The sequence below is a fragment of the Mobula hypostoma genome, chromosome 8 (assembly GCF_963921235.1).
Source record: "Mobula hypostoma chromosome 8, sMobHyp1.1, whole genome shotgun sequence".
Classification (NCBI taxonomy): Eukaryota; Metazoa; Chordata; class Chondrichthyes; order Myliobatiformes; family Myliobatidae; genus Mobula; species Mobula hypostoma.
Window position 1 is genome coordinate 45302372 of NC_086104.1, and position 25730 is coordinate 45328101.

At 39.6% G+C, this 25730-nt stretch overlaps 1 protein-coding gene across 22 annotated transcripts in view; it reads left to right on the forward strand.

The window, feature by feature from the left end:
• The window catches only part of esrrga (estrogen-related receptor gamma a), a 240417-nt gene that overhangs the window by 20910 nt on the left and 193777 nt on the right, over positions 1–25730 (forward strand). For 17 of the 22 annotated variants that reach the window (XM_063055763.1, XM_063055760.1, XM_063055754.1 and 14 more), the window contains one exon: positions 5355–5435. The exons of 4 other annotated variants lie outside the window; for them this stretch is intronic. In XM_063055763.1, the coding sequence (XP_062911833.1) occupies positions 5419–5435 (17 nt within the window). In that variant the 5' untranslated portion in view covers positions 5355–5418. Of the gene's footprint in view, positions 1–5354; positions 5436–9192; positions 9210–25730 lie in introns of those variants that run through there. One more of the 22 variants, XM_063055771.1, reaches the window with a different exon arrangement.

The window sequence follows — 25730 nt, forward strand, 5'->3', positions numbered from 1 at the left end:
ATAGTCATTCAATCATCTCCTGTACATTTAAGTCTAAATAATTAATGTGTGCTACAAAAACTCAATGTGACACACCGTAATTACAGAACATTTATATTGCTGCCTCCTAAACTGTTGATTACATTAGTTGATTTGTTGTGCATGTGGTGACTTGACAGGTTGGCTCTATGGGCCCATCATTCTTTCCCCATCTCATCTGGTTATACCTATCACATCCCAGCCTTTGTCTTATCCCTCCCTCCCTTCTACATGCTGGTCATCTTTTCTCTACATTCTCAGTCCTGATGCAGGGTCACATGTCAAAGTGTTGACCATCCCTTTGCTGCAACAGATGTTGCTTGACCTGCTGAGGACCTTCAGCAGTTTTTTTTAATATACTGCCTTTTGATTACTCTACATTGCTGGATTTCTGCAGATAGAAACACCATTGTCTGTGTGGATGTAACTTCTGTTCACACAATGTACAACTTATTTTAGTTTTAGACAATGAGTCACATTGGCCTGTGCCCAGCTTCCACTCAATATCCAGTCTTTAACATCTGAACCATCAAGGCTGGCTGACATTTGAATATGGAGAAACCCATCGGTCACCTAGTTGAAGCACAAGGAGGTGCAACATTGTGCAACATTATGAGGAAATTACAAGCTGTCCACCAGTGTACTGCAAAATGAATTTTGAGATTCGTCGATACTCCATTCTTCTCAATGTGGTTTATCAAAAGTAATTGCGATCTTTGGAGATTGAATTGTAAAAGATGAATAGGCAATTCAAGCAGAAGAACATGACCAAAAAGTATTGGGAACAATCAGAGCTCTAAAGCAGCTTATCATTTTGAAATGAATCTTCTGAATGAACTCTGCTCTTGACACCTTGTATCCTCTGTCCAACTGATTCAGTCATAGCACCCACAATACTAATGTTACTTTGTCATCCCACCGACTTCAGTTTAGATGTGGCAAGTTAACATGCATATCAAGAACTCACCTTTGTGTAATCCTTTGTGTTTGTCTTCTGTGTACATGGCCTATTCTGACAGCTCTACAATGTAGCTACCAGGGAGTGATGGTATGTAACACAATATCCATGTGTTGGCATTTTTTCTGGGGACTTTAAAGTAGGATATTTATCCTAAACATGGCTAGCTTCTAGCCAGCTGCTTCTTATGTTGTTTTATATGTCTGCCTTAACACTAACCTACATTTGAATTTCTATAAGCATATTGGGAGACAGGAGTTCCTTAACTGAAGGGAGAGTAGAGGCTAAAGCACTTATCATTCCCAGAAAGTATTTGAATTTGTCCATGAAGGGTCTTAAACTATGGGACAAAGATCAAGAACTGCGTAGTGAGATTAATTTGAGTACCTCCTTCCTTGACCAGTATGTATACCATGTGACAAATGGACTCTTTCTGTGCCTTTGTATTTTACAATAAGGTAGTGGAAATCGAACTCAGAACAATGATAGGTTCTGTTTAGCTCTCCTTGTCAGACCATTGAGACTTTGTTGTTGCCTGCTGGTTGAAAGGTGTCACTACTTCTTCTGGCCTCCTTCACAAGCATTGTCTAAAAGACACTTGTATCTTCTTTGCTCGACTTTGCCTTCTGATAGTTCTCTATAACCAAACTCATTGTTCCCCTGGAGAGGTAAGATTGGAGTTCCATCTGGAGAAAGGCAAGTTGACAACACGAGCTGCACAGACTAAACCTGCCTACTTGGTTTTCATTCGTGACTTCCAAGTTTTTGGGTTTTTTCTTGCAGGTATCAGGTCAGACAAGCACCCCACCTGTGAAATTTATTCTGCTCACAAAGGCATAGTTGGAGTAATTTTTACTTTAGTTTCATGTATGATGGTATTGGTATTCACATGTTGTTAGAAAATTATTTCATCCTGTTTCAAGTTTTTAACTAATATTTTCTGATTAGTATTCTGCTTGTTTCTTTATATGTAGCATTTGTATACCAACCCTTCAGGTGGTTTTATTTCTTTATATGAAAACTAGATAATACTGATAAACATCAGCAAAATCTGCATATTTCCTTAGCCATGGTTTGTAATGCTGTAATGAAGCTGGATACATTGCATAATTTTGAAAGAGCAATATATTTTACAACATCAATATTTAAATCACTGCCCTAGACCTAACACTTCTTTATATCATTAACACACCATCCCACTGCTTTAGAAATGCTGGAAGAGGGCAGGCTGGGTCCTGTTTCTAATCATGTTGAAGGCTGGGCTGCGGATCTCCCTGAGTGGGGGAAAAATGTTTGTGCATATTTTATGTGCAATTTAGATTTAATCTTAAAAATAGATAGGCAAAAATCCAAAGCAGTCATTTATGCAAATTCTCTCATGATTCCAAACTAATTCGGACAGATCAGAATATGTATTGTCGGAAGTCCATCAGTTTTACTGGTCCAGTCCCAGAATGTCATTTAAATGGCAGCTTGCTGCTGATCAGCAGGTTTTGTTGTCTGATTATAATCCATTTGCATATAAAAGTGTTGCTATGTGACTTAGATTTTGGCTTATAATTTTTTTGAAGTGAACATCTGCATAATTCCTTTTGTTTCCCCATTTAAAATATTTCTATGGATTTTTATAGATACGACTAAGATTAGGTTCACTTTTGCAGGCCAAGCATGTTTCTGTAGTAATTTTAAACATAAGATAAAATTATCTCTATGTAGTTCAGGTAGCATTGAAGTTTCCTGCATCCTTCATACAGTTGCTGGATTTTGAAAGCACAGAAACAAGTTCAATAATAATAAAAAAAAGCTTGCAAGCATTTTATGCTGCTGTTTGAGAATTATATTACCCTATATAGAATAGATTACAGTTAATGATTTTCGTTGGTAGTTCAAGAAAAGCTATTTGCTGATATTCAAAGTGTTTTGTTGCATTAATTCACTCCAGAGAATTCTGTAGTCTTTTGATCTGTAGTGAAAATGTTGACGTGTGTGTGTGTGTGTGTGTGTGTGTGTGTGTGTGTGTGTGTGTGTATATGTTCTCTGTGATAAACTCATGTTATATCTCTTCATTGAAACAAACTAAAAACACAGTTGTGTAACAACATTATTGTTGTACCTTCTCCCCCCCGTTGTGTTAGCGTTTTGCAGCTACACTGGATTCAAAGTCAGCTGTGTAGAGATACAAATTGCTTACTAATCTACGTACAGCTAATTTATATTGGATAGACCTTAATGAGATGCACCCAATCTTTTTACTTGTGCCATGATTAGAATCAAGCCCCGGGTCTTGATAAATATTCCATCAGAGTATTCAAATTACCCTTAAGGGCATTAATATAGGATAATAGATGGTTGGCAGTGAATTACAAGACAGTAATTCAATCGAGTGGTTCTGATGATGTCATAAATTGAGAGCCGAAAGTGCCTCCTGAATATGAGCAGATCAACACCACCCCCACTGCCACCCAACCCCACCACCCTGCATTTAATTATTACCTTAATCCCACTGCCAGCTATTACTTTCTTTTGTATATCATTATACAAAGAAGAATACTTAGATGAATTTCAACAGTTTAGGGGGGCTTGGTGGGTGCAGAGAATTTGTTGAGTGTAGACGCACAAGTTATGATTATGCCACGAGACTGGGTGTGATATTCAAAATCCTTTTAGTAAAATTGATGATTCCAGTTAAATCATATTGCTGCATATCTCATATGCTGGATTAGAGATGTTGTTGGAGGCCTGGAAGAAACACCTGTCTCTATTCCACAGCAGGTGCACGAATAGAGATAGGCAAAGACAGGGTAAAAACAAAATATTTTTAGAGTTGTTTAATGTGGAAAGAAACACCTTGGTCCACTGTGCCTGTGCCAATACCAGATACCTATCTCTACTAATCCTATCATCCAGCACCTGGCCTATGGCATTCCATGCCATGCTGTTTCATGTGCTTATCTAAACTCTTAATAAATATTGCAAAAGTAGCTGCCACCACCAGCTTTTCAGATAGCACACTTGAGATTTCAACCACTTTCTGAGTTAACAAATTTCTTTCTCAAATCCCCTCTAAATCTTCTGTCCCTTACCTTAAATGTAAGCTCTTCTGGTCATAGGTAACTTTGCTTAGACGAACTGTTTCTCTCCACCTTTCCCATTTATGCCCTTCATTTTCTTCAATCAGCTCACCCTTCAGCGTCCCTGTTCCAAGACATCTCCAGTCTATTCTGTCTCTCCTCATAATTGAAATTGTATTTCAGAAAATACAATCATATCCACTATGGCAACAAAAAGTGAACACAGTTCTCCAGCTGTGACCTAACAAATATCTGCACTTATATTTTATGCCACAGCTAATGAGGCCTTTTAAACCATCTTACCTACTTGTTCTGCTGCCTTGGGGATTTTGACAAGTACTGTAAGATCCCTTTGCTTTTCAGTGCTTCGTGGAATCTGACCATTTATCGTGTGTAGCCTGGCCTTATTAACCCTCCCAAGCACATCAGCTCATATTTTTCAGGATTAAATTTCATCTGCCAGCGGTGAATTTGGCCTAGCATTTTTTTTCATATTAGAACAACAACATTTTTTTCAGCAAAATTCGGGAAATCCACTTGTACGGGCTTAATCCATGTACTTGCTTCAAACAGTTTGAACGTACTGCTATACTGATCGCTTGAATTTCTGTGTCTTTTGCTATATTTGGCATACTCGAGAAAAATTGAAATCAACATATTCAATTGAAACTTAAAACAATGTTGTAACCATGTTATGTCTTTTGTTATTATGCATACCTTATTCTAATTTATCCATCTCATTTTGAAATTATTTCCTTTCTTTATTTTGTCTTGTACCATACATTATTCCTGGACCAAGAGTGCAGGCAGGAAATCCATATCCAGAATTGTACTGGTTCTATAACCAGGAACTGGAAGATGCACAGATTTCTGCTCCTCGGTATTTTAATTTCTCACAATAGATCAGCTGAATTTTTAGTTGATAATCAAAGGCCAGGGCAATTGATGCCGTACACAACCAAATCTGAAATGAGTAGGAAGGACAATGGCATGAGTTCTGGCATACTAGTTAGCTAATGGTAAGGAATCTTTTTAAAACCTTACAGATTGTAGAAGCATGGAGAAGCAGAGGGGCCAATGGATTTGTATTATTTTATACTCCTGGGAATAAGGAGACAACATGGTTGGTTTTGGTTTTGATTTTAATAGAGTTAAAAAGCAGGGAGGGAAGACATGTATAGAGTGGCATATTATTAGTACAGACCCTTTCTTTTGATGGATGGTGAGCACCTGTTAACTATTTGTGCAGGGAAAGGAAATGTACAATTAAAATGTGATCTTTTTCCCCCTTTTCTCCCTCATTGAAGACGCTGGTGTGCAGTTCCACAGGTGTTGACAACCTTCCTCACTTCGCCCAAGAGCCCATTCTTCATGTGGAAACTTAAACCGTGAGTATCGGCAGGTTGTTTCACTTTGAAGGACGTAGAAACTCTGTTCCCCTGATGTCTGCAGTTATGCTTTAAAGTAATAGTCATTGGATGGTAACCTGGAGCTGGGAACTTGGCAACTTCCCTCCTCTTCCTTTATTGGAGTGATCCAACTCTAATCTTACTCAGCCTTTGAATTCAGCAGAGAGAAGAGTTTCAATCTGGAAACTTAATAGTTCTGTATGATTTAGAAGTGTCCAGTGATATTTATATCTGCACTCTCCAACCTGACCCATTGAGGCAGTTCAATTGGATCAATTGTGATTGTCTTTAATAGCTGATTTTTCCCACTTAATCACAATATTATATCATTAAATCGCAGCTTCGTTGGGAAAAATCATGAAACTCTTTTACAGTGCATAATCCTTTGATAATTTTTGATGATTCTAAACTAAAAACCACATGACAGGTATTTTGAATACAAGATTACCAGAAATTCTGAGAAATAAACAAATAAGTATAACCGAGATCAAAACCAGTGCTGTGACAGCACAGTAATCCTCTGGGTGCTGTATTCTTCAGAGCTAAACTGAGACTTTATCATTGCATACCCCACATATTGAGTGATGGAGCCATTGGGAGGAAGGGACGAAAAGAGACTAAACGACCTAGTAAGTGAAGGATGAGAGACCTCGTCAACCTGAGTGTCAGTGCTAGAAGCCTGGCAACAGGTTATGTGTGTGCCATCTCAGCAAGGGGGAATCAGCCATGATACTAAGGGGAACTTCACTTCGAGCCACAAAAGTAATCGGCATATTGAAAAGTCCTGACAATAGTTGTACTATTATTGTTGTCAGATAAGTTTCTGATGCAGATGTTTAAGTCCACAATAATATATTTATTTAACAGGCTTTGGCTAAAAGATTTGTAATAAATCTGGAAAAGGAACAGTTAAAACTAAATGCATCTCTTATTTTGCTCTGGGGAAGCTGTGCTTTTGATAAAAATATTGTAGAGTAATAAATTTATCAAACTAAAATGCAGGAGCTAATAGACTACTCAAGTTTCAATGAATGGGAAATAGAAATCAGGCTCTTATTACTGCAAAGATACACAGATGCTGTCTGCTTTAATCACTTGGTCATGGTTGGCAGACAGTTAGTCACCATAGACTGTGACAGGGTGAAAGCAGGGTACCAGGGTCCCTAGCAAGTGAAAATTTGATGCAGAAAATGATCTTTTTCCCTCCCTAGAAGTTAACAGCAACATTTTACTTCAAATCATTAGTCTCGCATAACTCAATCAATATGGATTTACTCAAAAATCAATTTCCTACCGCAAATATGATTGTTAAATAATTCACAAGTAACAAGCCCTCTGGCACCTGGAGGTTGAAGGGGGGTAAGTGCTGAACAAGATTTAAAGCAGATTTCAATTAAATGAAGAGAAAAAAATATATTAACATTCAGTCAGCCTTTGAAACTTTTCTTCATTTGGTCAGAATATTTTTTGGGAAAGGGAGGGGCAAGTCTGGGAAGAGCACAGTGGAAAGCTGCATAAATCAGCACAGGTGCAATGGAGCGAACTTAACTGTTCAGCATATGTAAGTGCAATCTGAAAATCACTTGAAATTGGTCCCTAATGACCTCTGCTTTTGTCATATGGTCATGATTATAACGATAAAATTGCATTGCCATGCCTTTAGTGAGAACGAGGTGGATGAATAATTGTTACGTGTATTGAATGCAGTGTGTGTCTGGGTGAATCAGGACAGCCGCTGGACATGTATTTCCTCCCTCTAAAGCAGTTTTCAAAGAGCCCACCTCTTGTACTAATAGATACCAGGTACACTGTCATTTTATTAGGAAAGCTAGCCAGGCTTTTGAAGGTGTGTGGAAACGTGGTTCGGATACGATGGCTGATTCTGTGTTCGCATCAAGCTCACTAATAAATTCTAGCTAATTCATTTTTTATTCTCTCTAGGGGTCTGCTTGCAGACTTGACTTAACAGAGGAAGCATCATGTTACTTCCTTTAAATAATTGATGTGTCTTGGCCTAAGCCAGCTCAGAAGAAAATCTGAAAATAGTGACTGATTAAGTAAATATGTAGCTTTTGCATTCCTGATATGTGGCTGGGATGGCTGTCATTGAATCTTTGTGCAGAGCTCTCGATTTCAGAGGATGCATTTTGACAGATTGTCATTAATATCAGAAGTGCAATTAAAGAAACCTTTGTCTCTTTTAGTTTGGCCTATCACAGTAGTTTCCGTACTTGTCATAGAGACAGTTCAGTGCAACCACTTTCCAGATATACCAACCATGGAGTTTGTTGGAAAATCATAAGAATGACTACAGGATCATTAATGTTTCAGTGTGATCATCATCACAGATCGATGATCCTGAGTGCTCTGCAGTTGGCATCCTCATTGAAAGCTGGTATCAGCAGAAAAAGAAACCCAAAATGGAATAAAACCAGGCCCATACTGTATGTAGATTAAAAATAACAGATACTTTATAGTGATTACAATGCAGTAATATAATCTTAGAGTTTAGATGACAGTTATAAATCACTCAAGGTTTACTTTTGTGGCTCATGACATCACCTGAACCTGTTTATTAAATTACTGCCTTGTAATCACTCTTTAGTAGCCATTATTCTCAAATACCTATGGAATCGTTTATTTTCTAATAATCTTTCCTGAAGAAGGAACACTTGCAGTACTGCAGTGGTAGTCACATGACCACATGCAACATTGGGCCCAAAACCGCTGTTAAGTTTATTGTCCTTTCACCTTTGTAATTGCTGTGAACAGTGCACCACTTGTTGTAAAGATTAACTTGAGTTCTGTGAGTTACGGCAAGAGTTCAATATCACTTCTGTTGATATAAATTGTTTGAGTTTTGTTCCCTTGATTCACAGTGCAATTGAAATCTGTGATTGCTCACTTAGGGTTTGTCAGCTGAGGCTCAGTTGGTAGTTCTCCTCCCATTGTGCCAAGGGCCTGTGGATCTGAATCTGACCTCAGTGGACTGAAAGCAGTCTAAGTTATTGTTCTGACGCAGAAGAGGTGCAGCACTGTCAAAAGTGCATGATATTGCAATCAGATATGCAAAATTGAAACTCTCTCAGGAGAAAGACCCCCTGGTGCAACCGATCCCTGATTAGGAGACTAATCACTGGGATCCCGATTAATGTTTGTCCCTCAACCAACAGCTTAAAACATATTATCTGCTCATTATCACAGTGCAGTTTCGTTTATGCATGTAGTTTAAGATCACAACTGAAAGGGGCTTTTAGGACATCTTATCATGAAAGACTTTGGATAAATCTGAGTCTTCCTATCATGACTGTATCATAAATGGTTAATTATTATTTTGCATCTTAATACCATTAAACAGTTATCTGAAATGAAGAGATGTAATGATAAAGTATGAGTTTCCGGTTAGCTGTAGGAAAATGAGTTTTAGAGCTAATTATCTGGAGACTATTCAATTGCTGAAAAGAAGGATAATATATTATTACTATTATCAATTTTCCCCTGAAAATATTGTCCTTCCTGAGTGGGAGAGGGTCAGAATGATTGTTAGCCATTTCTTCGATAACAAGTACTAGTGTACCAAAACCCTTGCTGGCCTTTATCTGACATCATTAATTGACAATCACAAAGTACAAGTTCTAACAAACATCCAGATGGTGATCAAAGTCTGACTGCTCTCCTACATCTAACCAGTGTCACTAAGTCCAGTTGTACAATATATCCTTCACTGCTGCTGCAATCAATTACTCACTGCAGGTCAGTCGCGAACCCAGAATTATTTTGGTCATCATGGTTTCCATATTAGATTATAAGCATTTTTCATTGATGTCTTTTTAGGAGCATTTAATTAGACGTAAAGAAAATCTTAATGCTTCTCCTCTCAAACAACAACAAATATTTTACTATCTACAAAAAAGTATTATTTTTGTATTCATATTTTATGTCATTTGGGTTGATACTTAAGTTTGTGTGATCATGACACTGACTTGGTTTTAGTGCAAGGTTCCTTCCAAGTATGGAATCAACATTCATAGTTGAACAGCCAAGGTCAATGAGATAGTTCACAAATTATAAATCAAAAGTTCACTGTTGTGATGTCCCGCTTTCACCAATAACTTTCTGCCTTCTCGATGTTCAAAATTAACCAATTATCAAATGTAATCATTATTATAGAATCTGATTTCTAATAATTATTATATTTATATCAGCAGAAGAGAGACTGAACTCTTGACTTAATCCACTGGCAACTCTAATTGATCTTTACAGTACAGTAACTACTGCTCTTTTCACAACAATTACTAATATGGCCATAGGAAATGTGTGAGTTAATAATATAGAATCCAGCATCACAAAGTAGTCAACTGTATTTTCCAATCAGATATGCAATTAGCAGTTCCTGCATTTAATATTAAAATAATTTCATCAGTAAGAAAGCTGACCATCTATTCCAGTATACTCTTATCAGCTAAATAATTAGTTAAAATAAACCTTGTTCTTTATGCAGTAATGCCGTATTATTAATAATTCAGAAATTTCTGCCAAAGGTGACATTCAGGAGTTTTAACCATTTGTAATATGTGTAAATGGCTAACAGCTTCTAAATTGTACAGAAATAGCTTGAGCTATATAATTCTTTACAGCCATAGTAATGAAATTATAAGCAAAAATACACCTCAATAATTACATTACAGAACTCTTCACAACAAAGGGAAAACTCCATTCTGGCAATTTGGAAGTAACTCTTTAGTTCAGTTCAATTCCTGTTTTGGTTTTAAGTCTGCATTTAGTTAATGAACTATTCAACTTCCCGGATCTATATTACTTTCCATTTTGAGCTTTTCTGTTTCTACCTGCCACTGATTGGAAAAGGAGCTAGAGGGAGGCAGCAAGAGGCATGGTAAAATAGTGGAAGGCTTGAGGAGGAAACCAGCAGCCAAATAGTGGCTCCACAATTATGAGGAAATCTGCAGGTGCTGGAAATCCAAGGAGACACAGAAAAAATGCTGTAGGAACTCAGCATGTTAGGCAGCATCTATGGAAAGGGAAAAACAGTACACATTTCGGGCTGAGAGTCTTCATCAGGACTGGAAAAAAAACATGAGAAGTTAAGAGTAAGATGGTGGGGGGAATGGAGTAGGCTCCCCTTTGTTGCTTAAACCCTGTGAGTGTGTTGCCAAATAGGGGCTTGCTGCTTTGGACCACAGATGCTTCCAAATTTTATTTATACCTTACAGGATTGGTATATATGTGATATGTTCTAATTTTTCAGGTAATGCTAAGCTTTAATGCAGAATCTAGTTGTGTTAACCAGGGTGATATTTCAAAGTAAGCTTAAAAGACAAGGAAAGAGCAGATGGAATTGAAAACAACTGAGTACAGAATGATGAGATTAGGCAGAAGCATTTCATAGTTAACATATTAAACAGGAGCATCCTTGAGATAAGACTGTTGATAGATCTCCTGTTTTAAGGGAAGATAGTGAATAGCATATTGGAATGCAACTAAAAAATGTAAAGAGATATGGATGAAATTGCTTAAAGCTGTGGTGAAGCTGTTGTTGGGTTGTTTGTGCTTTGGAAAGATGATAAATTATTCGTAAACGTCCAAGGCAGGATTGATTCCTGAATTTATAGGGATGAATTATGATGAGAGATTGCCCATACAAAAACTTTACTCTTAGGAGAGGGTAAGTGGGATTGGTGTCTCTGTGTGTGTGTGTGTGTATCTCTGTCCAGTGGGAAGGTGGATAGGGTGAGTGCTCAGGAAAACTTTTAAAAAATTATATATGAAGAAAATTTGGATCAGCTTCTGGTGCAGGTTTCAATGAGTAGTTTAATGTTGAAGAGATAAATAGACTCACAGAAGCATATAATAAGGAAAGCCAGCCACTTGACCCATTGTGTGCATGCAAGCTGAAATGTAAATGATCAGGTTGCTTCCATTTTCTAGTATTGTAGCCTGAACAGGGAAGAACAAGGAAGATTTCAGCAAAGGATCAGGCAGAGTCCCATGAGGGGAAGTGGTACTAGGATACTGATTTTGAAGTCTTTATATGGAAAAGTTGGCAATTGTAGGCCAGATACTTGGGTGAGATTCTCCATAAAAAGCAAATTACACTACTATTGTCTTCAGCCAACAAATTAATTAGAAGTATAAATGTTGTAACAACATTACAGATCAGTCAGCATTTGTGGAAAGAATATATGAATTGATGTTCCTAATGCAAATCTGTTGTTGGAACTGGAATTTGACGGCATGTTTGTATCTGATAGATAAATATATTTCTCCTTTGCTTAGATCCTGATCTACCTGTCATGCCTTGTGCTTTATCATATTGTTTCAGATTTCATCTCCCTTGAGTATTTTTATTTAATCTGCTGAGCAAATTTCACTTGTCTATAGTTTATATATTATGTGTTGCTATGCAATATTCTATGTTTCCTGTTTTGTTCATCTCCATTCATAATTGGACTCACCATAAATTTGTTTACCAAGCTCCTGCCATACTTTTGGAGGGGGTGGGATTGTAATTGCTACTTCCTAAATGAATGTGCAGCAACAAATCTAATCGTAATAGCTCACACTGACAGAGCAGTAGATTACATTCTTACCTTTAAATTTGTTTGGGAACATCAATAAAAACAACTAATTTGATTATTGAGCAGCTATATTTTCATAGTCATTATGATACAAATAATAATTGCATTAAGGGAAGGCAGAGATTAGACTGTTACCTTCCCCTTTCTGAAAACAGTGAATTAATTTACAGTTATAAAGAATGATGAGACTGTACTAACAGCACAGACAGGGAGAAGAATATATCCAACAGGTTTGCACTAACATTTCTATTAGCCTGGAGCAGTGTTTCAGAGGATATGCTACATTTACAATCAAGATATTATAGCATTGAGGGAGGCTATTTGACCCATCATCCCTGTGTTGGTGCTGTTTCCTAACAGAAGCCGTCTACTTTATTAAAATTTTCTTTCCCTATCCCCTATCCTTTTATATATTTTTTTCAAACACCTATCTGATTCCACTTAAAAGATGTTACAGTCACTGCCTTAATAGCTGCCTGTGGTAAGAGTATTCTATTTCCTAATGATATTCTTGTGAACAAAACCTCTTTTAATTTTCCACTTTCATCCTTCTTGTGGTAATTCTCAGTATGTGCCCTCTTGTTACTGATTCACCAACCAGTGGAAACAATCCTTCACTGTTTCACTTCTCAAAATCTTTCATAATTTTGAAAATGTGTATTGTGTTCGTCCTTAACCCTCTGTGCTGTATTGTTTCTCTCATTGCTCATCTTACCATGAGTCAGATACTGAGTATGATTGAGAAATAATTCTGGTTTTGAGCTGAATCTTGAAGTGTTTACTTTTTGCTGTTTCTAGTTTAATGGGCACAATAGTCTTGTCCTGCATGAGTGAATATCCGTGTTGTCTACTGCCGCTCCACAACAGATGATACCTCTTATCTCCTGTGATTTGGAATTTAAAAGCCACTGAAGCTCAACAATTGTATATTCGGATATAAATGGGCTGAAAATGGCACTTTATTTAAATTTCAAAATTTAAAGAATTTAAATGATGCCGTCTTGTTTCATGCATAAAGCTTTGCTTTTATATTCTGCAGCTCTGAAACTGGGCTCAATAATGCTCATGCTTTTGGGGCCCAGTGGTTGTGTTTGAGTACTTAAATAACGTGTGACACAAGTGCACACTTCTGCAGCAGGTTTTGTTGGATGCTGCGTTGATAAAGGTGCGTATGCGCCGGACACTGCTGGAAGTACGCAGTCAGGGGAGGGTCATGGCATCAGTCCGTACGCAATGCTGACTTGATGCAAATGCTCCAATTGTGGAACATGCTGCTCCAGTTTACACTCCTTAACAGCTTAGAACACCGACAGGCTCCCCTCCGTCATCCGTTCTCCATCGTCATTGCGTTTCAATCTTGCCGCTCCCTCTCCACAGCATTGTTGGTATACCTTTACCAAAGAAGCACAGTGGTTCAAGAAGGGGACTCAGCACCACCTTCTCAAGGCAGATGAGCAGGAACAGAAGGGCTGGCCTGACCAGCAACACCTCAATCCTGAAAAACGAACAAATAATATTTAAAAAATCAAAAATCAATTAACATGCACTAAACCGTAGGAAGAGGCTCCCATTATCAAACTGTGTGTTGATCAGTTCCTGGTTGTGTTCTCCTAAATATATATGCGTTTAATACTTTAAGTAGTTGATTCAAGATGACATTGCCGGTCATGTTTATAGACAATGAAAGACATCTTTTTAACTTTTAAGGCACTTAGATGAATCAATTGATCCCGAATGTAGGTGCGGTGATAGACATTCCCCTTGTAGTTCAGCTTAGCTGGGAGAGTGGGCAGAGGGTCAACTGAGCCAGGCAAGCTGCTGAAATAACGTTGAAGGAGAGGAGGAGGAAGACTCCCAGCAGATGGTTACATGGGCCCAAGGGAGAAATCTCCCTAGCCAAAGCTCAGAGAAGGGTGTGTGAAACATCTGTACATAACTAAGGATATCCTCACTGTCATCCATCACCTGCCACAGCCATAATCACGTCTTCAGAGCTGGGTGTGGAGCACATTGCCAGTTGCTGCCTGGGTGACTATGGCAATGAATTTTTATATGCTGCACTTTTTAAAAGTCTGAAGCTAAAGACATTTGTAGTGAGGGAGATGGTCAGTTTCTCTGTTCAAAAGGAAATAACCACATTTCATTTATCAAAGACTGGGAGGTAGACAGTAATGTAGCAATTGAATACTACTGAATGTATGCATATTGCTCTTCAAGTGCCATATGCCAAGTCTGCCCTAAGCAAGAACAAAGGAGATTTCACTCCTTTCAGTTTAATCTGCTGTGTGACCAAGGGCAACGGCAGATCCTATATATTAAATCCTGGTACCTTACCAGCAAGCATTCTTCAGCTGGAAACACAATTGATTGCAGATGCTGGAATCTGAAGCAACAAATGATCAACTGCAAGAACTCAGTAGGTCAAGCAGCATCTACGGAGGAAAAGAATTGTCAGTGTTTCAGGTCGAAACCCCGCATCATGGGCCCTGAGGCAAGTTTTGGACTGAAAACATCAACAATTCCTTTTCTCCCTCAACTGTTTCTCCACCTGCTGAGTTGGTTCAGCAGATTATTTATCTTTCTTCTGCTTCCTATTAAAGGGTGACAAGTTATCTATAACAGAAAGGCTGATGTCTTTTGGTGTGCACGCTGCCACATGAACTGTGACAGAGAAAACTGTTGGGGCTCCGAGACAGAATTTATGATGGCTGCAGGGCTCTGGAAGATTTCTGCACCCCCTGATAGTGTGAGACTCAGGATTCATGGTGATCTGCTGCATGACAGAGCACTAGGGGTCACCATTATGAAATGAGGTGACTTGCCATGGCAACCAGCAGAGGAGCAGGAGCATAACAAAAATGAGAAGGAACTTGAGAAAGTGGAAGGGAGCAGACGCGATGGGCCAGATGGCATGACTCATTTATCTTGTATCTTATGGTAATGGTAACCCAGCCACTGTCTGGCCACACTGTGTGTGAAAGTGTGAATCAGTAAGTGTGACCCCAATCCTCTTGCTCCTGTGACTTGCCATCACAAAGCTGATTGGCCACAATGCTGAGCTATGTATAAAACCAAAACAAAATATGAATTTGGTTTTAGTTGCTTGACTCATTTCATGTTGTCATACACAAAATGCTGGAGGAACTCAATGTTGGAGGAACTCAAAATGCTTAGAGAAGTCGATGTTCATGCCATCAGGTTGGAGGCTACCCAGACGGAATATAAGGTGTTGACTTCTCTAACTTCCGCTAATACCCCACCTCCCCCTCGTACCCCATCTGTTACTTATTTTTATACACACATTCTTTCTCTCACTCTCCTTTTTCTCCCTCTGTCCCTCTGAATTTACCCCTTGCCCATCCTCTGGGTTACCCCCCCCCACAACCCCCCCCCCCCAGTCTGTCTTCCCGGACCTCCTGTCCCATGATCCTCTCGTATCCCTTTTGCCTATCACCTGTCCAACTCTTGGCTCCATCCCTCCCCCTCCTGTCTTCTCCTAACATTTTGGATCTCCCCCTCCCCCTCCAACTTTCAAATCCCTTACTCACTCTTCCTTCAGTTAGTCCTGACGAAGGGTCTCGGCCTGAAACGTCGACTGCACCTCTTCCTAGAGATGCTGCCTGGCCTGCTGTGTTCACCAGCAACTTTGATGTGTGTTGCTTGAATTTCCAGCATCTGCAGAATTCCTGTTGGCTGGTGATTGGTGTGGGTTTGGTGAATGTCTGAAGTTTGTGATATATTTGGTAGGATGTTGCATTTGTAAATGCATTCGCTGGCCTTAACCATTTGTGTGAGGTCATTGAACTTCTTGCAGTACTGAAACACAGCCCCTGAAGTTAGATTCCTGGCATTGATCTCCATGCCTACTTGGTCCCACTGCCTTGTGACTGAAAGGCTCCCAGGCCCTCTGTGGATGTTTCCTACTTCCTCCCCAGGGTCTCCACTACAACATTTACAAACCTCCACCTCCGACCTTTGATGTGTCATTGACTGTTTTTAAATTCAAGAGTGTTGCTTTATTCATAAAATTGGTAAATGTGTAGCACAGTGCACTTACTGCATGTCATTCTCTGTACAAGCCATACCATTCTAGTTACATTATGTCATTATGACCAGCTTTCCCCTATGTGCATTCCTCAAGTAGTGTAAGGGACCGATTTCACACTGACGTCAGCCCCTCAGTATGCACTGGTAAAGGAGCATCATGCTGCCGTCATTTTCCAGTCTTCGTGGCGGCTGCTGCAAGTGTCAGCATCCCCTCAGTACCCAGTCCTAAATCATGTTTTGTGTCAGTATGCAACTTTCACTTATGGAACAGATTGTATTTGTAGGCCAGCAAATTCTGAGCAGGCAAGAGGACATCTTTTACTGAGATGATTATCTTCCAGCAGCAGTTGCTTGCCTCAGTGTGCATCCCTGCGGGCTGCTTACGATGTGTCATTGTTTACTATTTTCCTACTAAGATTCATTTCCTGCGTGACTGCCAATGCAGCTCAAGCTAACCTGCACTCCGTAAAGTTCATCCCCCTTTCAGTGATGCAGGCTGGTGCTGAGAAGTGCAGGTTAGCTTGAATTGATGCTTCCAAGATATGATACTGGAACCCCCTGCTGATATGAACAACCAATCGATGGCATGGTTAATGTTAGCTGCTCACAGAAATCATCATAATGAAGTTGGTTTGTTGTCTGCATTGCGATCAACAGGCATAGGTTAATCAAGCATTGTGATCCCTCTTCGTGTTTTTGGGTCCTATCCAATTTAGCCCTTCATTACTTCAAAATGAGATTTCAAAACTAAACCTTAGCAGGTGAACAGGATTACATTTTTTACCAAAGTCAAATGAGTTTGAGCTTGTATTACAACAATTTTAATTGGGTTGAATGGATCTCCTCTTTATGCAAATTAACCATATATCTTTATCATATTGAAATACTTTTGCATCAGTTAACCTATTTTATGTTTCCTTCTTTCTTTAACTTCAGTTGTTGTGATAAAATAATAGGTTACTCTTAACTGCAATAATTTGTATGTATTGAAGATCATGAAACCTGATTTCTTGGTTTAATCAGAGTAACCTCCTCTGAACTGCCATCTTAAATACTTTGAAATAGCATGTTCTTTTTCAGAAATTAGTTTGGCTTTTTGATGAAGTATATTTCAAAATGTGAATGCTAGATTCATAAATCTGTATTGCTGAGGTCTGAAATACTTTCTGGTGTACTAAGTGTACCTCAGTAACCAAGGAATTATTTTTTAAATCTTATTTTTCTGGTAAATGCAATTGTGGCATTGTGGACTGTGAGGTTGGGTGTAGAGCAGGGGTTCCCAACTTGGGTCCACGTACCCCTTGGTTAATGGTGGGGGTCAATGGCATAAAAAAGACTGGGAACCCCTAGTATAGAGAGAAAGAAGAAGGTAAAGACCAGTTTTTTTAAGCTTTTGAATAAGGAATGCATACTTACAAACATGTTCCCTACTTCTCTTTAAATGGCGCCTTAAGATTTTTATCCATGACATGTGCTCAGAATTGTACATTGAGCTAATTTCTCCATTGCTATCAGTGGTCCCTATTGACCTTTTAACTCATGGCTTATACGACTATTTCAAAGGGCATTTAAAAATTAACCACATGACTGGGTCTGGAGTCACATTCTTGTTAAACCAAGTAAAGAACGAAGGTTTGCTCCAGTGATGAACTAGATGGATTTTTACAATAATTTCATTGCTTTGTGGTCATCATTCCTAATGGCCTGTCCTTTTTTAAATAAATCTAGAATACAAAGTGCAATTTAATTCCACAGCAGTCATGATAGGAATTGGAATTGCGTCTTTGGGTTGTTTGTTCGTGCCACTGGACTACCACCCAGTCCCGTAACATAATGGCTGCACCAATATTGTGCCGACATCTTGATTCTGATTCAGGAGAGATTTCAACTACTGGGCCAAACTACCTTATGGTTCGTTTCAAGCACATTATTGGTAGTATAAACAGAACATTTAGCATGGCATTGCTTAGATTGCAGAGCTTTCTTTTGCAATTCAAACTGTGTCAGGAGACAGATTTCCTTTACTGGCATTAATAATGCTTTATTCAATTTTTCTCCTTTTGATTCTGTCATGATTATTTTTCCATTTTGTCCATTTCTAATTCTACAGTGCATTTCCATATTGTGGGATAATGTGTTTCCACTTATTGATGAAAACATTGTGGCCCCAATATTGATGGTATGATGAAAGGGAAGGATTAAAAAAAATCTTTGTCGGGAGATTTGGAAAAACAAAATGAGAGTAAGGGAAACTCATAAACTGTAATATATCAAATGGTTCAATTTAATATCAGGGAATGTATACAACCTGAAATTCTTGCACTTCACAGACATCCACGAAACAGGAGACCCCATAGAATGAATGATAGAAACATCAGAACCCCGAAGTCCCCCCCACCCCACCCATCGCACGTAAGATGAATTGGAGTCTGTCATTAAAGATATGTGGTTTCAAAATTGCACACTTGTTTAGGATCAGAAAGCAACTTGAGAAAACTTAATGACAACATAGAACATAGTACAGCACAGAAACAAGCCTTCAGCCCATGTTGTGCTGAAATAATTAATCTGATGTTTGACATGCCTTCACATAGTGATCAGCACATGTGGTTTTACTTTCCAACAGTAAACTGTAGAGAGGCACAGGCCAATAGGCTGTTGTTGAGATTGTATTAATATATTATCAGAAGTATAATGAGTTAAAAATTACAGAATCTGTGTAATTATCACAATGATCATTATTTCATCTTCATTTGTGTTGCAGGTATATTATTTGAATCTCTGAAAAATAAACTAGCTATTACATATTAGACAGCAGCTATAACCCTGAAATGAAAAATTATATCTCTAATTACTTAATTTGGTTTACCCTGTATTTACTTTGATCATCTCTCAGCCATTTTATTAATTTTGCCAGAACATTTAATAGTTAATTAAACCACTTAGGTTGCTGTAAAATCTTTGTTCTCATTAGAAGTTACGGGCAAATTATATTTTTGTGACTTCCAGTTCTCATATAATGTCTTCTAACAATTTCTTCTCACTTAAATGGTATAATTAAACACTTAGCACAGGACTTCTTTCTTGTATTGCATGTCTAATGGAATGAACAAAGACTAGAATCATTGATATTTGTGGTAGAATCAGTGAGGTAAGTTTTCCTACCATCTCAGTTTAAGAGGATGAAATAGATGGAAGCATGCTTTTAGAGAAAGGGAAGGAAGGACAGAGGAAACAGAGAAGTAATGAGAGAAATCCCAGTGTAATTAATTTTGCCCAATTATAGTGGAAAGGAACACTATTATGTTCACCATAGATTTTGATAAATTAAGTTATATCAAAATCTGGGACAAAGAGTTCGTTATGCATGGTTCTCTGATGTGCCAGAGGGCACTTAATAAAATTACTTATAGGAAACTCAGTGATGATTTAATTTCCAGGACTAAATAGTTCAAATAAACTCAGCTACTTTTTAAATCCTGATTATGTTGTGCACACTATAGATTATGTAATCTTTTGGATTGGATGCCAAAGTAGTGCAAAATTTTTTGAATATTGTATTTCATTCTACATTTCATAGAGTCATAGAACATAGCACAAAAACATGGCCCTCCAGCGTATCTAGAATATGCCAGACTATTAATCTACCTAGTCCCATTGACTTATACCTGGACCGTAGCCCTCCTTACCCCTCCCAGCTCTGTACCTATCCAAATCTCTCTTCAAGTGTTGACGTCGAATGCACATCCACTGCTTGCGGCTGGCAGCTCATCCCATGCTCTCACCACCCTTTGAATGAAGAAGTTTTCCCTTGTGTTCCCCTTTCACCCTTAACCATCGCACCCAACCTCTATGGAAAAAGCCTGCTTGCATTGACTCTTTCTATACCCCTCATAATTTTGTATACCTCTATTAAATCCCCTATCAGTCTTTTATGTTCAAAGGAATAAAGTCCTAACCTATTCAACCTTTCTCTATAACTCAGGTTCTCAAGTTCTGCAGCATCCTTTTAACTTTTCTCTGCACTTCTTAAAATTTTATTTACATCTTTCCTGTAGGTTGGTGACCAAACTTGCACAAAATACCCCAAATTAGGCCTCACCAACATCTTATACAATTTCAGCATAACATCCCAACTCCTGTACTCAATACATGGATTTTATGAAAGCCCATGTGCCAAAAGCTTTCTTTATTACCCTATCTATCTGTGATGGCACTTTCAATGAATTATGGATCTGTATTCCCAGATCCCTTTGTTCTTCTGCACTCCATTGTACCGAACTGCTCATGGTGTAAGAATGAGCTGGTTGGTCCATCCAATGTGCTAAACTTCACACTTGTCTGCACTAAATTCCATCTGCCACTTTTCAGCCCATTTTTCTAGCTGGAGCAGATCCTGCTGCAAGTTTTGATGGTCTTCATCACTGTCCACAACACCACCAAATATTAGTGGCATCCACAAATATGATCCAGTTTACCACATTATCTTCCAGATTGCGTTTATAGATGACAAACAACAATAGATCCAGCACTGATCTCTGCAGCACGCCAGTATCCACAGGCTTCGGTCAAAGAGGCAACCATCTGCTACCAATCTCTGGCTTCTCCCACAAAGCCAATGTCTGATCCAATTTACTACCTCATCTTCAATTACAAACAACTGAAGCTTTTTGACCAACCTCCCATGTGGGACATTGTCGAAGGCCTTCCTAAAGTCCATGTAGACAACATCCTCGTCTTCGTCAACTTTCCAAGTAACTTCCTTGAAAAACTCTGTAAGATTGGTTACACAACCTACAATGTACAAAGCCATGTTGACTATCCCTAATCAGTCCATGTCTGTCCAAATACTTATATATCCGGTCCCTTAGAATAAGTTTCCTACTACTGATGTAAGGCTTGCTGACCTTTAATTTCCTGGTTTATTCTTGGAGCCTTACTTTAAAAATGGAACAATACTAGCTATCCTCCAATCCTCCAGCTCGTCACCCATGACAAAAGATGTTTTAATTATTTTTGCTAAGTCCCATGCAATTCCTGAACTAGCCTCCTACAGGATCCGAGGGAACACTTCATCAGGCCCTGGGGACTTATCCACCCTAATTTGCCTCAAGACAGCAAACACCCCCTCCTCTGTAATCTGTAGATAGTCCATGACCTTGCTGCTGCTTTGCCTCAGTTCTATAGATGCTATGTCCATTTCCTGTGTAAATGCTAATGCTAAAAAACCCATTCAAGATCTCCCCCACCTCTCTCGGCTCCACACAAAGGTCACCACTCTGACTTTCCAGAGGACCAATTTTGTCCCCTGCTATCCTTTTGCTCTTAATATATCTGTAAAAGCCCTTAGGATCCTCCTTCACCTTGTCTGCTACAGCAACCTCATGCCTTGGGTTCCAGTCCTCCTGATTTCCTTAAGTGTTTTCATATATTTATTATGCTCCTCAAGAATCTCATTATACCTGCTATGCATCACCTTCTTTTTCTTAAATCGTGCCTCTATGTCCCTTGAAAACCAAAGTTCCTTGAAGCTTTTATCTTTGTCTTTTATTCTGACAGGAACATACAAATTTTGTACTCAAAAAATTTCACTTTTTAAGTTTTCCTACTTACTAGGTACACCTTTGCCAGAAAACAGCCTGTCTCAATCCACACTTTCTGGTACCATTGAATTTGGCCTTTCTCCATATTCGAATCTCAACCTGAGGACCAGACCTATCCTTTTCCATAATTACCTTGAAACAAATAGCATTATGATGAATAGATGCAAAGTGTTCCCTTACACAAGCCTCTGTCACCTACTCTGTCTCATTCCCTAATAGGAGATCAAGTATTGCACACTCTCTCATTGGGACTTCTATGTACTGATTAAGAAAACTTTTTGATAGACATTTGATAAACTCTTTCTCATCCAACCCTTTTATAGTATGGGAGTCCCAGTCAATATGTGGAAATTTAAAATCATCTACTATCACAACTGTATGTTTCTCACAAGAGTCTGCGTTCACTCTACAAATTTGTTCCAAAAAATCTCTCTGACTTGGGTGGTCTTTAATATAATCCCATTAACGTGGTCATACCTTCTTTATTCCTCACCCATAAAGCCTGACTGAGCACTGCTGTTACATTTTCCCTGACTAGTAATGCTTCCTGTCCCTCTTAAATCCGTCCCACTCTATCACATCTAAAACAATGGAACCCTGGGACATTGAACTGATAGTCCTACCCCTCCTGCAACCAATTCTCACTAATGGCTGCAATGTCATAATTCCACATGCTGATACATGCCTTAAGGTCATCCACCTTTCCTACAATACTCCTTGCATTGAAGTATACACCGTTCAGAATATTAGTCCCACCATGCTCAACTTTTTGATTCCTGACTTTGTATGTAGGCTGAACAGCATCTTTCTCCACAATCACTCCACTATCTTTCTGGCACTTTGTTTCCCACACCCCTGCAACTCTAATTTAACTTCATCACAGTGCAGCATAAGCAAACTTTTCTGCTAGGATATTAGTTCCTCTTGAGTTGAGGTGCAAACCATCCCTTCTGTACAGGTCCCACCTTCCAAGTCCAAAGATCCAACCTCCTGCTCCAACTTCTTAGCATCTCTGGTTTTACTTTGACGGTTAGGTTTACAATAACAATAGCCAGTACTTGGAACTTTAAAATGTTTTAAGTATTGTGCAGATGTAAAAAAAAAACCTATTTTGGGTATTCAGAACAACAGTGTAAACTTGTAAAATTAGAGTTATCTTACTCAGGAATTAACATAACCTGAATGTCTCAGAAACAATATCTTCTCCATAATCATGTTCAGTACATGTGCAGCAAAAGGCCATGTGCTTAGCCCTCTGCTCTACTCACTTTATACTTATTACTGTGTAGCTAAGCACAGCTCCAATGGCACATTTAAGCTTGCTGGATCAAAGATGATGATGAGTCAGTATATAGGAGGGAGATTGAAAATCTGGCTGAGTGGAGCCACAACAACAACCTCTTACACACTGTCAGCAAGACCAAGGAGCTGGTTATTGACTACAGGAGGAGGAAGGTGAAGGTCCATGAGCATCCTTATCGTGGGATCAGAGGTGGTGATGGTCAGCAACTTTAACTTCCTGTGTGTTATCGTTTCAGAGGATGGGTTCTGGGTTCCACACATAAGTGCCTTGACAAAGAAAGTACAGCGATGCCTCTACTTTTTTTTTTAGAAGTTTGCAGACATTCAGCATGCCATCTAAAACTTGACAAACTTCGATAGATGTATGGTGGAGAGTACTGTATATTGACTGGTTGCGTCATGTCCTGCAATGCCCTTGAACAAACAGAAAAGCCTACAAAAAGTACTGGATACAGCCAACATAAAAGTTGCTGGTGAACGCAGCAGGCCAGGCAGCATCTCTAGGAAGAGGTACAGTCGACGTTTCGGGTCCAGACCCTTCGTCAGGACTAACTGAAAGAAGAACTAGTAAGAGATTTGAAAGTGGGAGGGGGAGGGGGAGATCCAAAATGATAGGAGAAGACGGGAGGGGGAGGGATGGAGCCAAGAGCTGGACAGGTGATAGGCAAAAGGGATACGAGAGGATCATGGGACAGGAGGACCAGGGAGAAAGAAAAGGGGGAGGGGGGAAGCCCAGAGGATGGGCAATGGGTATAGTGAGAGCGACAGAGGGAGAAAAAAGAGAGAGAGAAAAAGAATGTGTGTATATAAATAAATAATGGATGGGGTACGAAGGGGAGGTGGGGCATTAGTGAAATTTGGAGAAGCCTGTCAATGTTCATGCCATCAGGTTGGAGGCTACCAAGACAGATGGAGGCCACTTATCCTTGTAAGCGGAACAAGTGCTACACATGCCCTTACACTTCCTCCCTTACCACCATTCAGGGCCCCAGACAGTTCTTCCAGGTGAGGCAACACTTCACCTGTGAGTCAACTGGGGTGATATACTGCGTCCGGTGCTCCCGATGTGGCCTTCTGTATATTGACGAGACTCGACGCAGACTGGGAGATCGTTTCGCTGAACACCTACGCTCTGTCCGCCAGAGAAAGCAGGATTTCCCAGTGGCCACACATTTTAATTCCACGTCCCATTCCCATTCTGATATTGTCTATCCACGGCCTCCTCTACTGTAAAGATGAAGCCACATTCAGGTTGGAGGAACAACACCTTATATTCCGTCTGGGTAGCCTCCAACCTGATGGCATGAACATTAACTTCTCTAACTTCCGCTAATGCCCCACCTCCCCCTCGTACCCCATCCGTTATTTATTTATATACTCACATTCTTTCTCTCTCTCTCCTTTTTCTCCCTCTGTCCCTCTTACTATACCCCTTGCCCATCCTCTGGGCTTTTCCCCCCCTCCCCCTTTTCTTTCTCCCTGGGCCTCCTGTCCCATGATCCTCTCATATTCCTTTTGCCAATCACCTGTCCAGCTCTTGGCTCCATCCCTCCCCCCACCCATCTTCTCCTATCATTTCGGATCTCCCCCTCCCCCTCCCACTTTCAAATCTATTAATAGTTCTTCTTTCAGTGAGTCCTGACGAAGGGTCTCGGCCCAAAACGTCGACTGTACCTCTTCCTAGAGATGCTGCCTAGCCTGCTGCGTTCACCAGCAACTTTTATGTGTGTTGCTTGAAATTCCAGCATCTGCAGATTTCCTCGTGTTTGCAGATACAGCCCCATCCATCATGGGTAAAGCCCTCCCTACCATTGAACACATCTACATGGAGCGCTGTTGCAGGAAAGCAGCATCCATCATCAAGGACCCACATCATCCAGGCCATGCTCTCTTCTCTGCTGCCATCAGGAAGGAGGTACAGGAGCCTCAGGACTCAGACCACAAGCTTCAGGAACAGTTATTACCTCTCAACTATTAGGCTCCTGAACCAGAGTGGATAATTTCATTCACCTTCTCTCACCCCATTACTGAACTGTTCCCACAACCTATGAACTCACTTTCAAGTCAAGTCAAGTTTATTGTCATTTGACTATATACATGTATATTATATATATAACTATATAATGTATATTGAAACTGGACGTTTCTTTGAACCAGGGTGTAATGCACAGTAGTACACATAACACACTGACTTATGAACGTAAGGTTAAAATCTGCAGATGAATCATACACAAATAACAATCTAAAATGCATTAATATTAAATATTGTAAGGTACAGAACAGATTAGCCAGTGACTCTTTGAATACAATATGGCAGGGACTTCAGAAGTCTAATGACCTGGCGGAAGAAACTGTTTCTCATCCTGACCATTCTTGTTTTTATGCATCATAGTCTCTTCCTGATGTCAGAAAGTTAAGGAGGATGTTGGATTTGTGGGTGGGATGTTTGATGACACTCAGGGCCCTGTGTATGCAGCGCTCCTGTTAAAAGTCCCCAATGGATGGTAGGGACTTCCTTGTGATCCTCTTGGCTGTTCTCACAGTCCTTTGTAGGGACTTCTGGTCTGATGCTCGACTGCTCCCATACCAGGTGAAGATGCAACTTGTCAGGACGATCTCAATGGTGCTCCTGTAAAACGCAGTTAGGATGGGGATTGGGGGCGGTTGGGTATCCTTGCTTCCCTCAGTTGTCTTAGGAAGTGGAGGTGCTGCTGTGCTGCCTTGTT